This window comes from Diplotaxodon limnothrissa, linkage group LG23 (assembly GCF_057381915.1).
Source record: "Diplotaxodon limnothrissa isolate DT_005_m linkage group LG23, D_limnothrissa_male_GT1.1, whole genome shotgun sequence".
Classification (NCBI taxonomy): Eukaryota; Metazoa; Chordata; class Actinopteri; order Cichliformes; family Cichlidae; genus Diplotaxodon; species Diplotaxodon limnothrissa.
The window spans coordinates 49,799,604-49,811,528 of NC_140617.1; the positions used below are offsets into that span (position 1 = coordinate 49,799,604).

Below are 11,925 nucleotides of genomic sequence, written 5' to 3' on the forward strand. Positions count from 1 at the left end.
TGCAACAACCTCAAAAGCACATCTGGTTTTAAGATCAGAGCGAGGGACAGTTAAAGAGAGGCCAGCAGCACTGATACAGGCTTAGAAAGAAGCTCTGCTGTGTCAGCAGCGGTGTTCAACTCCAGGCCTCGAGGGCCGGTGTCCTGCAGGGTTTAGATGTGTCCTCGATCCAGCACAGCTGGTTCAAATGGCTAAATGACCTCCTCAACACGTCTTGAAGTTCTCCAGAGGCCTGGCAAGGAATGAATCAGGCCCTCGAGGCCTGGAGCTCCCCACCCCTGATGTAGAGAGTTATACTGCAGTAGTGAGAGAAACGTACCTTCAGGAGTTCTAACCTTGAAGTAAGAACACCTGGATATTTCATATTCTGAAAGTATTTATACTGAAACTTAAATCTTTTCCTAAACTGAACTAGGTTTGGTGCCTGAATCTGACTGTAACTTTAAAATAAGTCATTAGCACATGGGCTACAGACCCAGCCTCCACTAAATTCTCCTAACGCATTGGATCACTTTGCTTTGTCCTAGTGAACCCAGCATCTGTAGCCTTTCAGGCACTATTATTATTGTTGTTGTTGTTGTCACAGTTCATTCACTGCCACACTTGAATTGCGATTGTGTTCTTTCATAGCTGCGTTTGTGTCTGTTGGTCATGAAATATTTGTGCTTGCAGTTTAAGGCTGTGAGATCTGAGAACAGTGGATTCACAGATACAAGCCTGGGAAGCGCCGTGCTTCATATATTCACTTCATTTGGAGGCTGCTAACAATGAGCTCTGGTTACTTTAATTCAACACTGCGCTCGTCCCATAGATTCATTATTAATGAGTTCTAATGGCAGCACCGGACTTTGTATTGATTAGGTTTTTCTTGCCTCTAATTATAAAAGGGCTTCGGGTGGGGGGTGGGGTGCGAGTCGATGACTCTGGAAACAAAGGAATACATTTATTAACTGGATGGCTTTCATACAGTAGCATTGTCTCTCTAACTGATCCATACTGTGAGAGCCTTCATATGGGTCACATGAGGTCAGACGGCTCTCAACATGATCCCTACGCTTATCCCCAGCACAGGTTCTGCAGCACATTGAACATATGCTGTAAATGTAATTGAATTATGAGGTGGTGCTTTTGGATTGAAACTCTAAATATAACCCGTTTAAGACCCGGTTTAGTGTTAAGCATAAACGACTAATGTGATTTAGCTGTTTAAATAAAAGCAGAAAGCAAAGCTCTGACTTACCATTAACCCCAGTTTGTAGTACAGCCGTGTACAGAATGACATGTAGGAGTTTGTTTGCATTTTGAACCACAGACAGAATCCTGGCATCACTGCCCAGGCCGTTTCCTGTTCACTGTGCTCTTCTTCTTTCTGTCATTCACTCCTGTAATGTTTGGTTTGTCCTTCGGTGCATTCAGAGCCTTGATCGTATGTTGTGGCTTCACATAAATGTCTTTAATTGCAAATTAAATACTTGGGAGTCAAATCCAGACCTTCATTCGTTCATTTCATTTATTAAGAATTAATGAAGAAGAGTCTAAAAAAGAGCAGAAGCTAAAATCACACATCAAAGCTAGCACGTTGCCTTGACATTACTTATGTCTTCTCTCTTCTGATTTCTGCATTTCCTGTAAGTCAGACTTGGGTTTCACACTGTTATTTCATTTGCATCTACAGCGGAGAGTCAGCACGGAGACATGTGCCACATTCCTGGGAACACACCAGGCTGAGAGAAAGGGGAATTATCAGAAGCATCCACATTTCTGTATGTTAGAGGTATGTGCATGTGGTGACAGTCTGAACACTACTGTCAGGTCACGGCCTTATTCACAGGCAAGCAGCTGAAAGTACACATCCTGGGATGTTATTATTATTTTTAATGAACACAGTGATTAAAGTTTGTGACCTTGTAGGAGAAATGAAACAGAACATGTTGGGTCTGAATGTTGTGATTTATTATTTCAGAGAAACCCTGCTGTGTCACTCACAGGTATCAGGGTTGTTGCTGTTCGCTGACAGTTAGAAATGTTCGTGTGTGGATACTCTTCAGCCTCCCACAGTCCAGCTTTGGGATCTTGCTAAACGCAGCTTTGCTCTTCCTCCTGTCTCATCTTCTTCCTCAGCAGCTCACCGATATCAGCCAGAGGGTTGGTTTTACCTGAGAGCGTCCTTACTGCTTTGCTGAACCTGCTGGTCTCAGTCTCCCTGTAAAAACAATAAAGAAGAGTGGCAGAGGATTTCCACACAGGAGTGTAGTCTGGCTCTCAATCACTGTAAGAAAGAAAGAAAACTCTTACAGCAGTCTGCGTTTCTGTGAGCGTTTCATCTGACTGAAATCTGTGGGCTCTGGTCTCTTCACCGGGCTAAAGGGAGGACATCGGACAGAGACATGGGGACACTTTAACACATCAAGAACAGTGGACAGTTTCTTCTAATGGTGTCTCCTACTGGTCTTCCACACAGCAGGGAAACGCTGCGGGGTTTATTTATCAGGCAGTCACTACTTTAATGTTGCTTTGACATCAGTATGTGGTGGTCACATGACCACAGAGTGTAAATCAAACTAAAGATGTTTTTATCACAGTCTGTGGGAGAAGCTGCTCCTTCAGGTAGCTCCACCCAAACTCTGCAAGACATCTGACGTAGGCCAGGAAAAAGAAATGGAGCTGATGGGCACAGACAGGGACGGACGGGGACAGATGGGGACAGACAGAGACAGGACAGGGACAGCGGGGGACAGACAGGGACAGTCGGGGACAGGACAGGCACATATGGGGACAGACGAGGACAGACATTGAAGCTCATTTAATTACTAAAGGTTCCCTCTCTCAGACAGACCTGTGGTCATGAGTCAGCTGACTGTACTTAGGAGATATCTGACACTGATCCAAATGAAAGCATCACTTAGTGTTTGCTTTTGATATTCTTCTTCTTATCATTGTTGTTGTTATTACTGAATAGTGTTAAAGTTGAACTTTGACCTAGATGAACCCAGGCCTGATTACTGCTGCTTGAATAACAAATTTACAGTTCAAGGTTTGTTTTTTTTGTCACTCATCATGAACACGACAGAACAAAGTGAAGTACAAATTCTCTAAAATACAAAGAAAGTGATTGAGACTAAAGATGTGAAAACCAGCACATCAGTGTACAAAGATGACAAAGTTTCTGAGGACTGTGGTGAACCATGGTGACAATGGAAAAAACTGACTGGACTGACGACTCATCCGAGTCCAGCAAAAGATGTAAGTGCAGGCCTGTGTCAGCAGTAAAACAGTGGTGCTCGTGCGATGGTCCATAATTCATTTTGTGTCAGTATAGCAGGCACTGATGGACACGCCTGCGGAAAACAGTTAAGCTTAGAAAATCTCTTTATTATTGAAATAAAACGTCTTATTTTGGCCTGATCAGCCCAAAGTAAGCTCATTTTTCCAACCTCTGCTCATTTCTACTAAAATATTTGGTCATTAAGAAACGGACAGCGAACACAAGTGAGAGCAGCCAGTAGATGAAGCCTCATCAGCCACAAACATGCCATTAGTCCTGATTTGCTGTCTTCAAGGACAAAAGAAACGGGATCACTTTGGGACGCTGCACTTGATAATCAACAACTGTCATGTTGACACTTGATGCCTGGCTTGCTCAGCGGTCACCTTGGCACTTACACTTTGATTTTCCTGCTTTTGCGGCAAGCGACGGGGGCTGTGGAAGCTGGGGAGATGAGCTGAGAGAGATCCGGTAAGGCGTCAGCCAGCGGCCTCATGTCTCCCACTACAGGAGTGGCCTGTCTCCGGACCTCGGCTGCTTGGAGCTCTTTCGCCTGCTTAATGGAGCTGATCTCTGAGAAACAGCAGCGAAATTATTACAGTGAGACATATAGTAACAGGAAATGTCAGTACAAGATGTGAGGTTTCTATATAACATACACTTATTCTTCTTCATTTTATTACTGAAGTTACTGTGATGTGCCGTCGTGGGACAGTTATCAGTGTCATTGTGCTATTGTACCACGTAGGACTGTGCAATGACACCGTTATCTCTCACATGTGAACTTAAACATGTCAAAGTTGATTTAAACTGAGATGTTACATTGAGTAACACACGCAGACAGTGTTTGCAGACTACAGAATAAAGACGAGGGACGGCTGACGACAACAAGCCGAACCTGTGAGCGACGGCGTTCTCAGCCGCTCTGTGATGGCAGCTCTGTGACATCACACATGCAGACCGTTGCACATGAAGAAAGCCTCTGTGGTACTTTAACAGGAGGGTTTTATCCATTTTACTGTCACTTAATTCTTTTCAAACTATTTTCTGGCATCACAGTGAAAATGAGCGGCGTGTCTACCAAAACAATAAGAAGTATTGATCCCAAAGGAACCTTCATGCCAACTAAACTCTCCACAGCTGACGACCAAGTACCAGGATTCATTCTCCTGTCAAACAGCTGAGCCCCAGTGATGTGGAAACAAACCATTAAAGTATGTACTGCATATTACAGGGGCGATCGTGGCTCAAGAGTTGGGAGTTCGCCTTGTAATCAGAAGGTTGCCGGTTCGAGCCCCGGCTTGGACAGTCTCGGTCGTTGTGTCCTTGGGCAAGACACTTCACCCGTTGCCTACTGGTGGTGGTCAGAGGGCCCGGTGGCGCCAGTGTCCGGCAGCCTCGCCTCTGTCAGTGCGCCCCAGGGTGGCTGTGGCTACATGTAGCTGCCATCACCAGTGTGTGAATGTGTGTGTGAATGGGTGGATGACTGGATATGTAAAGCGCTTTGGGGTCCTTAGGGACGAGTAAAGCGCTACATAAATACAGACCATTTACCATACTTCTTACTCCCCAAGCATCAGAATTACTTTAAGTTTAGCAATTCCTGGAAATGAATCTTCTTTCCCTAACGTGTCCATTCAAGCTGTACATTTAAAGTGAAAGCTGGATGTCCTTGGCCAGTGGAGCCCAGACTGTAACACTGGGACGATCCACTGTGGAGCTGGTTTAGGGTTTCAGCAGGGCTGAGACATGAAGCCATTAGTAACTAATTATACGCCTGAAGAGGAGACGTGTTGTGTTACTGACGAATTGATTGGCTCATCACAGGGCTACTGTTACAGGCTAATCCCAATTAGCTGAAATGATCACGGAGAGAAGATTCCTAATTGGAAGAAGATGTCGTTTTTAAAACCTTTAATAATCTGTGTTACATGAAAACAACTAAGATCACACAAACACACAGTTTCCAAACACGCGTGTCCACGGTGAGTGGAGTGTGACGGGTTCACCTTCTCCACAGAACGACGCGTCCGACTGTTTTTTCACGAGCTTTGAATTCAGTTCTAGCAGCACTGATGCGACACCTGGACCGTACACAGGTCCCTCTGGACGGCAGATCGAAACCTGCCATTGTTGTTTCTGATGTTTTTGAAGAGTTTGTGGACCACAGTGGGGCTCGAGCACAGAGCGATCAGACACCAGTACCTTCACCTCAGCCTCCCTGCAAACTAACCCTAACTCAGTAATTAAAACAGTGTAATAGTGAAGTGACACTGACAAAAATATTACATTAATAAGAATGAACACAAGCCCACGTGGCAGACTCCAGAGTGTGTTTGGACTGTTCACTTAGATGAAAATACGTGTTGGCCTGAGATTTTTGGTAAGAAATGGAGCTGTACGACTGAACCACAGCTGCCAGACTAAATAAGAGCAGGTTACATTGTTGTGTCCATGTGAACTCACTGCTGAGCCACCGCTCCCTCCTCTCCTTCATCTTTTCTTTCTTTGACTGCATTTTCTTGATTTCTGTGCCTGTAGAAACACAAACACACACAAACAGGAATATCAGTCGATATAACAGCACAGTGGGAGGGGCCTATGAGAGGCAGCTTTATGCGACTCATCAAAGATGGCTGCAAACCTTCCTTCGTGAACAGAAAACAAAGCTTCGTGCTGCATAAACCAGCGCTGACACTCCGTGCATGTGTCAGGACCAAAACCCATGCAGGGTTAACCCAACGTAGAAACACAGTTCTTTCCTTTTGGAAATGAAAGAGTGAAGACAAAAGGCTGTAGAGGCTCTGAGCAGTCCTGTCCCTGTAGCTGCAACAGCATCAGAAATATATTGAAGCTTATTGATCCATGCTTTAGCAGCAGCTTCAAACATGCTGTTCTTTGCTCTACGTCCCTTTTTTTAAATCATAGCAGTGCCCAGCACTAAAGTAAAAGCTAGGTCAACACTGACCCATGAAGCGCCCACACAGGCAGCTTTACCCAGTCAGTGTGTTCTGGTATACGGTGCACTACTGCTCATATTGGGGTTAATTACATTAGAGATGCAGTATTCTGTCAATATAAACACTTTTAAATAAAATCTACTGACTATATGTTGGTGTTTTAAATTCCATAACAACTCCCTCTTGTTTAACATTAAGGCTGAGTGAGTCCACATTTGTTCTGTGAAGACATGCGGCGAAATACGAAGCAAATTAAAAAAGACGAGGAACCATCATGGGAGGACAGGCCCCTGCATGTATGTACCACCGGCAGATAGAGGAGGTGGCTGATATCCAGAAATCTTACCAGTGGCTGGACAAAGCTGGACTGAAAGACAGCACAGAGGCACTAATCATGGCAGCACAAGAACAAGCTCTGAGCACAAGATCCATAGAGGCTGGGGTCTATCACACCAGGCAAGACCCCAGGTGCAGGCTGTGTAAAGATGCCCCAGAGACAATCCAGCACATAACAGCAGGGTGCAAGATGCTAGCAGGCAAGGCATACATGGAACGCCATAACCAAGTGGCCGGCATAGTGTACAGGAACATCTGTGCCGAGTATAACCTGGAAGTCCCGAGGTCAAAATGGGAGACGCCCCCAAGGGTGGTGGAGAATGACCGAGCTAAGATCCTGTGGGACTTCCAGATACAGACGGACAAAATGGTAGTGGCTAACCAACCGGACATAGTGGTGGTAGACAAACAGAAGAAGACGGCCGTAGTGATCGATGTAGCGGTTCAAATGACAGCAACATCAGGAAGAAGGAACACGAGAAGCTGGAGAAATACCAAGGGCTCAGAGAAGAGCTCGAGAGGATGTGGAGGGTGAAGGTAACGGTGGTCCCCGTGGTAATCGGAGCACTAGGTGCGGTGACTCCCAAGCTAGGCGAGTGGCTCCAGCAGATCCCGGGAACAACATCGGAGATCTCTGTCCAGAAGAGCGCAGTCCTGGGAACAGCTAAGATACTGCGCAGGACCCTCAAGCTCCCAGGCCTCTGGTAGAGGACCCGAGCTTGAAGGATTGACCGCCCACAGGGGCAAGTGGGGAATTTTTTTATATATTTTATATAACAGGAACTGCCAAGGACTTGTTTAAGCTAGCGATGGGGAGACATGCCTAACTCAACATCTTGTACGTTTGCTCACTTACAAAGAATGAGCTGTCTATCATTTTTATCATGTTTAAATGTAATGGAGAGACAAAATACCAACCAAGGCAACAACAGACAGGCTAAGGAAGAGGCCCATTAAAGGCTCCCCAGTCTCCCAACGTCAATGCTCCAGGACATCTGTGGAGGGAGCTGAAGCGTGGAGTTGTTTGTCAAGTGGAGTGGGCCAAAATCCCCCCTGAGATGTGTGCAAACCTGCTGCTCATCCAATAATTATTTACCCCACTGTATGTCAGCCAGTGTTGTTCAGACAGGCATGTTATCTCCACACTGTGAACAGTGCAGACATCCTAGCAGGCCTTTATCTACCAGCACAGCACCAAACAACACAAGTGTTTCAACAGAACAGGCAAAGATAAGCATCTGCCACTGGCTACAACTGTGAGCACAGGTGGAGAAATCCAATCTTTCACAAGTAGGTGGGGGTTTCCAGTGTGTTTGTTAGGCAGGGGGCATGCTTTACCACCACTGTTCCCACTGGGAGCCTCATTTTTCCACTGTCAGATGAAATGGATCTCTGTGATTGAGGTGGGCAGAAGACGAGTTCTCCACCTAACCGTCGTACATCCACCACACCGCACACACTGCAGAGTAAGTGATATCGAACAGCTGAAGGCAAATGAGAAAACAACACCACAGCAGGGAGAGAGAAGACTGGTTCAGCACATCACAGCTTTGCAGCTGCTTTAGACGACTCTAAGTAGTGACGAGCATTTCAACAGTTTCATGGAGGCCTTCATATACACGGAAGAACCAAAACAGGCTCATTAAAGACACTAGGGCTGCCACAAACAATTATTTTGATAGTCGACTAGTCACCGATTATTTTTGCGATTAGTCGACTAATCAGATCATCATCCATTGGACGTACAGCTTATTGCACCAGCAGCATCTGGTCTTATATAACTATCATTAGCTTACAGCTTTAAGTGTTTAAGGTATGTGCTAACTAAAAATAAAGACAAGATGGTAGTTTATTAATTTTTAATGAAATTTGCAGATTGTTTCGGTGAAGTTTAATAAACTCCTTGCTTTCTAAAATATAACAGGACACTGGAGTATATTCTCCAGCGTCTCACACTTCTGATAATCAGCTGTCTGCTTGACAGTTTTAGCTGTGCAAAAACTTTAATCTCAGCCAAACCGATTTACTCAGGAACAAATAAAACACTGAAGAAAGCCAAACAATAACATTGTTAAGTTATCTAAGTGACATATATCATGTTTAACCTGAGTAGCGAAAGACAGCGGTGGGTTTGAAAAAGATTTGCCAGGAGTCCGGTGTTCTCACGGCTCTAGTGACCTTGCCCCCGGCTAGCTATCGAGCTAGTGGGTAACAGACGTCTCCGAAAACGTCGGAGCGCTTTTGAAAATATGTGGTGTCCTGATAAACTGAGCCGATATTTGAGGTTTACACAGCTACATTCTCGCCTGAAAATATGTTAAACGTTTATTTTGTGACCCAGAAAGAATAATAAGAGTAAAGTTAAAACTAACTAGCTGCCGCCATTGTTGACAACTGCGCTGGGCTGCGCTATGAATTCTGGGACACAGCTTCTTCTTCTTCGGGGTTTAACGGCAGCTGGCATCCTTGTACATGCAGTGCTGCCATCTTCTGTTTCAGTCCGTTATTACACTCTTAAATCCTGCTACTTATTCCTGCGTCCTTTGTGATCTTACAAAGCTTCAAACGATGCGTCGACTATTAAATCAGTCGTCGACGATTTTAATAGTCGACATAATCGTGACTAGTCGACTAATCGTGGCAGCCCTAAAAGACACACACAATTATGCTGTTTTTCTGCCTCTGTACAGTTCAAACTTGAAACTGCTCTATTCTCAAATTACAGAGATTCTGAAGTCTTCTTACCTGTTGTTGCTTTTTCTCTGTTGTTCTCAAATGCTGAAATAAAATCAAAACACTGAGTGAAAACCAGCATTTACACTCCGGGGCCTGAGCACATAAACCTAAGATTAACTGCAACTGGCTTCACAGCTGAGCAAGAGAGACACTCAGTCAGCTCAACAACTTGACTGAATTTCATTTTATTTCTAAATCACATCAACAGTTTACAGAGATTCAAGCATAGTTTGTTCCTGTCACACCATTTTTTAAAATTTTGTACATTTCTTAAGTAACCATATCGAGCAGCTCTGTTAGGTCCCAAACACAAAATATTTCTCTCATCAGCATTTTAATAACACTCATTTTAATAAGTCAGACACAAGGGGTGGGCGATAGAAACGATATAAATTTGGCCAACGATAGAGATTTTGACTATATCGCTCTATCGCGATAGCGCATGTTGATGATGTCATCAAGCTGCGCCTGTTTTGGTCAAAGCATGGCAGCGGCTAAAACCATTATCATCTGCAAATGATGGCGGCCGACAGTCACGGCAAAGAGATGAAGCACTTTTGAAATATGGGGGAAGCCAAAAACTGCGCTTCCTCCACTTCCGTAACATTGATTCATTAATGTTGAATTCTCTGCAGCTGCTCTGTTCCCATGTTGTTGCAGTATATTAATGACTAACCTCGTATTGTGGATGAATAATCTCAGTTGTTCTCCTGACTGAAGTTTGCCCCGTGTACAGCATCCTGCTATGCGACTGCATTTGTCCCTGACCACCAGAATCCCTCACGTTAACTTTTATCGAGTGGAAAAAGTTGGCTTCATCCTCCAGCTTCACTGTGCTAATGTTATGCTAACATAGCTGTGTCACTAGTAATCACGTAGCACAACATTATATACCAGCTAGCCAAACTTCAGTAACGCTACAAACATCACTGCTGTTTATTTTTCTGTCTTCATTTATGTTGGAAGTGGCAGCAGAGCTGTACGTTTGAATTAAAAAAATCTCTGTCAGAACATGCTATGAAATGTTTAGGTGGAAACTAGCGAGCTAACTTCCTGTTAACTTCTAACTCCGTTAAATGTCATAAATTCTGTTTTCATGGATGTTAAACTTAATTATTAGACCTGGTAAAGCAGCAACGCTGATGATTTAATTAAAGATGAAAGAATTTAGAGAGTTTTTAACTCTCAGTGTTCGTTTGACTTTGGGACCTGAAGTAGACGGAGTTTTGGACCCAGATTACTTCGCGAAGCTCCTCACTACGGCAGCCGTAATGCTCTGACGATCCATCAAGCAGTGCGACTTACCAAAGTGTGCCTTATAGTGTGAAAAATACGTTATACAGAAGAAAAGAGTATATCGTGATATATATCGTTACCGCACATGCTTCAAATTATATCGCAATATGAATTTTAGGCCATATCGCCCAGCCCTATCAGACACCTTACAAATGTCACTGATATAAATAAATAATGAATCGTTTTCATTTAACTGTAGCAGTTTACCCGATTAGGAATACATTTTCTGAATTATTTACATGTAGGTTAAGACTCAGGCACAGAAGCAAAGGACACAGAGCTTTGTGTGCTTCAGTGCAGCTTTAGACCTGAGCCACACTTATACCGTCTTTACAGTTGATACCTTAATTTGCTTCACTGACCTCTGTGGGTCATAATACAATAATCAAATAAGCCATCACACTGACATGGACAAACGTCTCTTACCTTTCGTGACAGGTGTGGGCACATCTGGAGCTTCATCAAACTTGAGTGTCTGTACCAGAGCTTCAGGAGAGATCTTGGTGCCAGCAAAAACACTGGAGGGGAAGGATGCCAACGCAGGCGCCTGCAAGGGTTTGAAAGTGCATCTATAACTCAAAGACTTCTATCCACCACATTTGTGCTAGAATGGAGCCTAATGTGTGATTCTGTCTGTCTCTAAGTGTAATGGTCTCGAGCTGGTAATTAGTTACTCAGTAATTCAGTAATTACTTCCTCCAAACCATCAACGTGTCTTTTAGACCCATTCCTACAAAACTGCTCAAAGAAGTCCTGCCATTAATTAATGCTTCAATCTTAAATATGATCAACCTATCTCTAATAATCAGCTATGTACCACAGGCCTTCAAGCTGGCTGTAGTTAAACCTTTACTCAAAAAGCATCTCTAGACCCAGCAGTCTCAGCTAATTATAGGCCAATCTCCAACCTTCCTTTCATATCAAAAATCCTTGAAAGAGTCAACCAGCTAACAGATCATCTGCAGAGGAATGGCTTATATGAAGAGTTTCAGTCAGGTAAAGGTTGATATTGTCACGTCCGTCCCAAGAAAGTGGCAGTGACGGATTTGGACTGTTCGTTATGTCCATGGTTTTAAACACACACCTGTCTGTGAGGCTTGCTCCCCAGTCTTAGATTTGCTGTGAGTAGTTCACCAGGATCCTTCCGTACAGTAGAAGACACCAGTGAGCCGTGCTGCGCGAAGCCGATCGGCCCATCGACCTTTACGGCCTCGTGGTGAAGCTTCTGCCGAACATATTTTATCTTCCCAACCATTTTAATACCGCCGAACCAACTTTAAGTCCACTTCTTACACGAACTCCCTCGTGTTGATATTTCCATTAGAGAGCGTG

The 11,925-nt window shown here is 44.2% G+C and overlaps 1 protein-coding gene across 1 annotated transcript; it reads right to left on the minus strand.

The window, feature by feature from the left end:
• Window positions 1-1,941: 1,941 nt before the first annotated feature.
• Window positions 1,942-11,925, minus strand: slx9 (SLX9 ribosome biogenesis factor). The gene is made up of 7 exons (XM_085347924.1): window positions 11,678-11,925; window positions 11,020-11,140; window positions 9,307-9,339; window positions 5,732-5,800; window positions 3,664-3,838; window positions 2,296-2,361; window positions 1,942-2,203 (listed from the first exon to the last, which is right to left on the minus strand). The coding sequence occupies exons 1-7, from the start codon at window positions 11,846-11,848 to the stop codon at window positions 2,077-2,079; spliced, it is 762 nt and encodes a 253-aa protein (XP_085204050.1). The 5' UTR covers window positions 11,849-11,925; the 3' UTR covers window positions 1,942-2,076.

Excerpts from the sequence above, each read along its gene's own strand:
- slx9 (XM_085347924.1), bottom strand. The coding sequence starts at position 11,848 with ATGGTTGGGAAGATAAAATATGTTCGGCAGAAGCTTCACCACGAGGCC. Across the intron at positions 11,141-11,677 it reads GGAGCAAGCCTCACAGACAG|GCGCCTGCGTTGGCATCCTT; the intron begins GTGTGTGTTTAA and ends AAACCCTTGCAG. Across the intron at positions 2,362-3,663 it reads AAAAGCAGGAAAATCAAAGT|CCCGGTGAAGAGACCAGAGC; the intron begins GTAAGTGCCAAG and ends TCCTCCCTTTAG.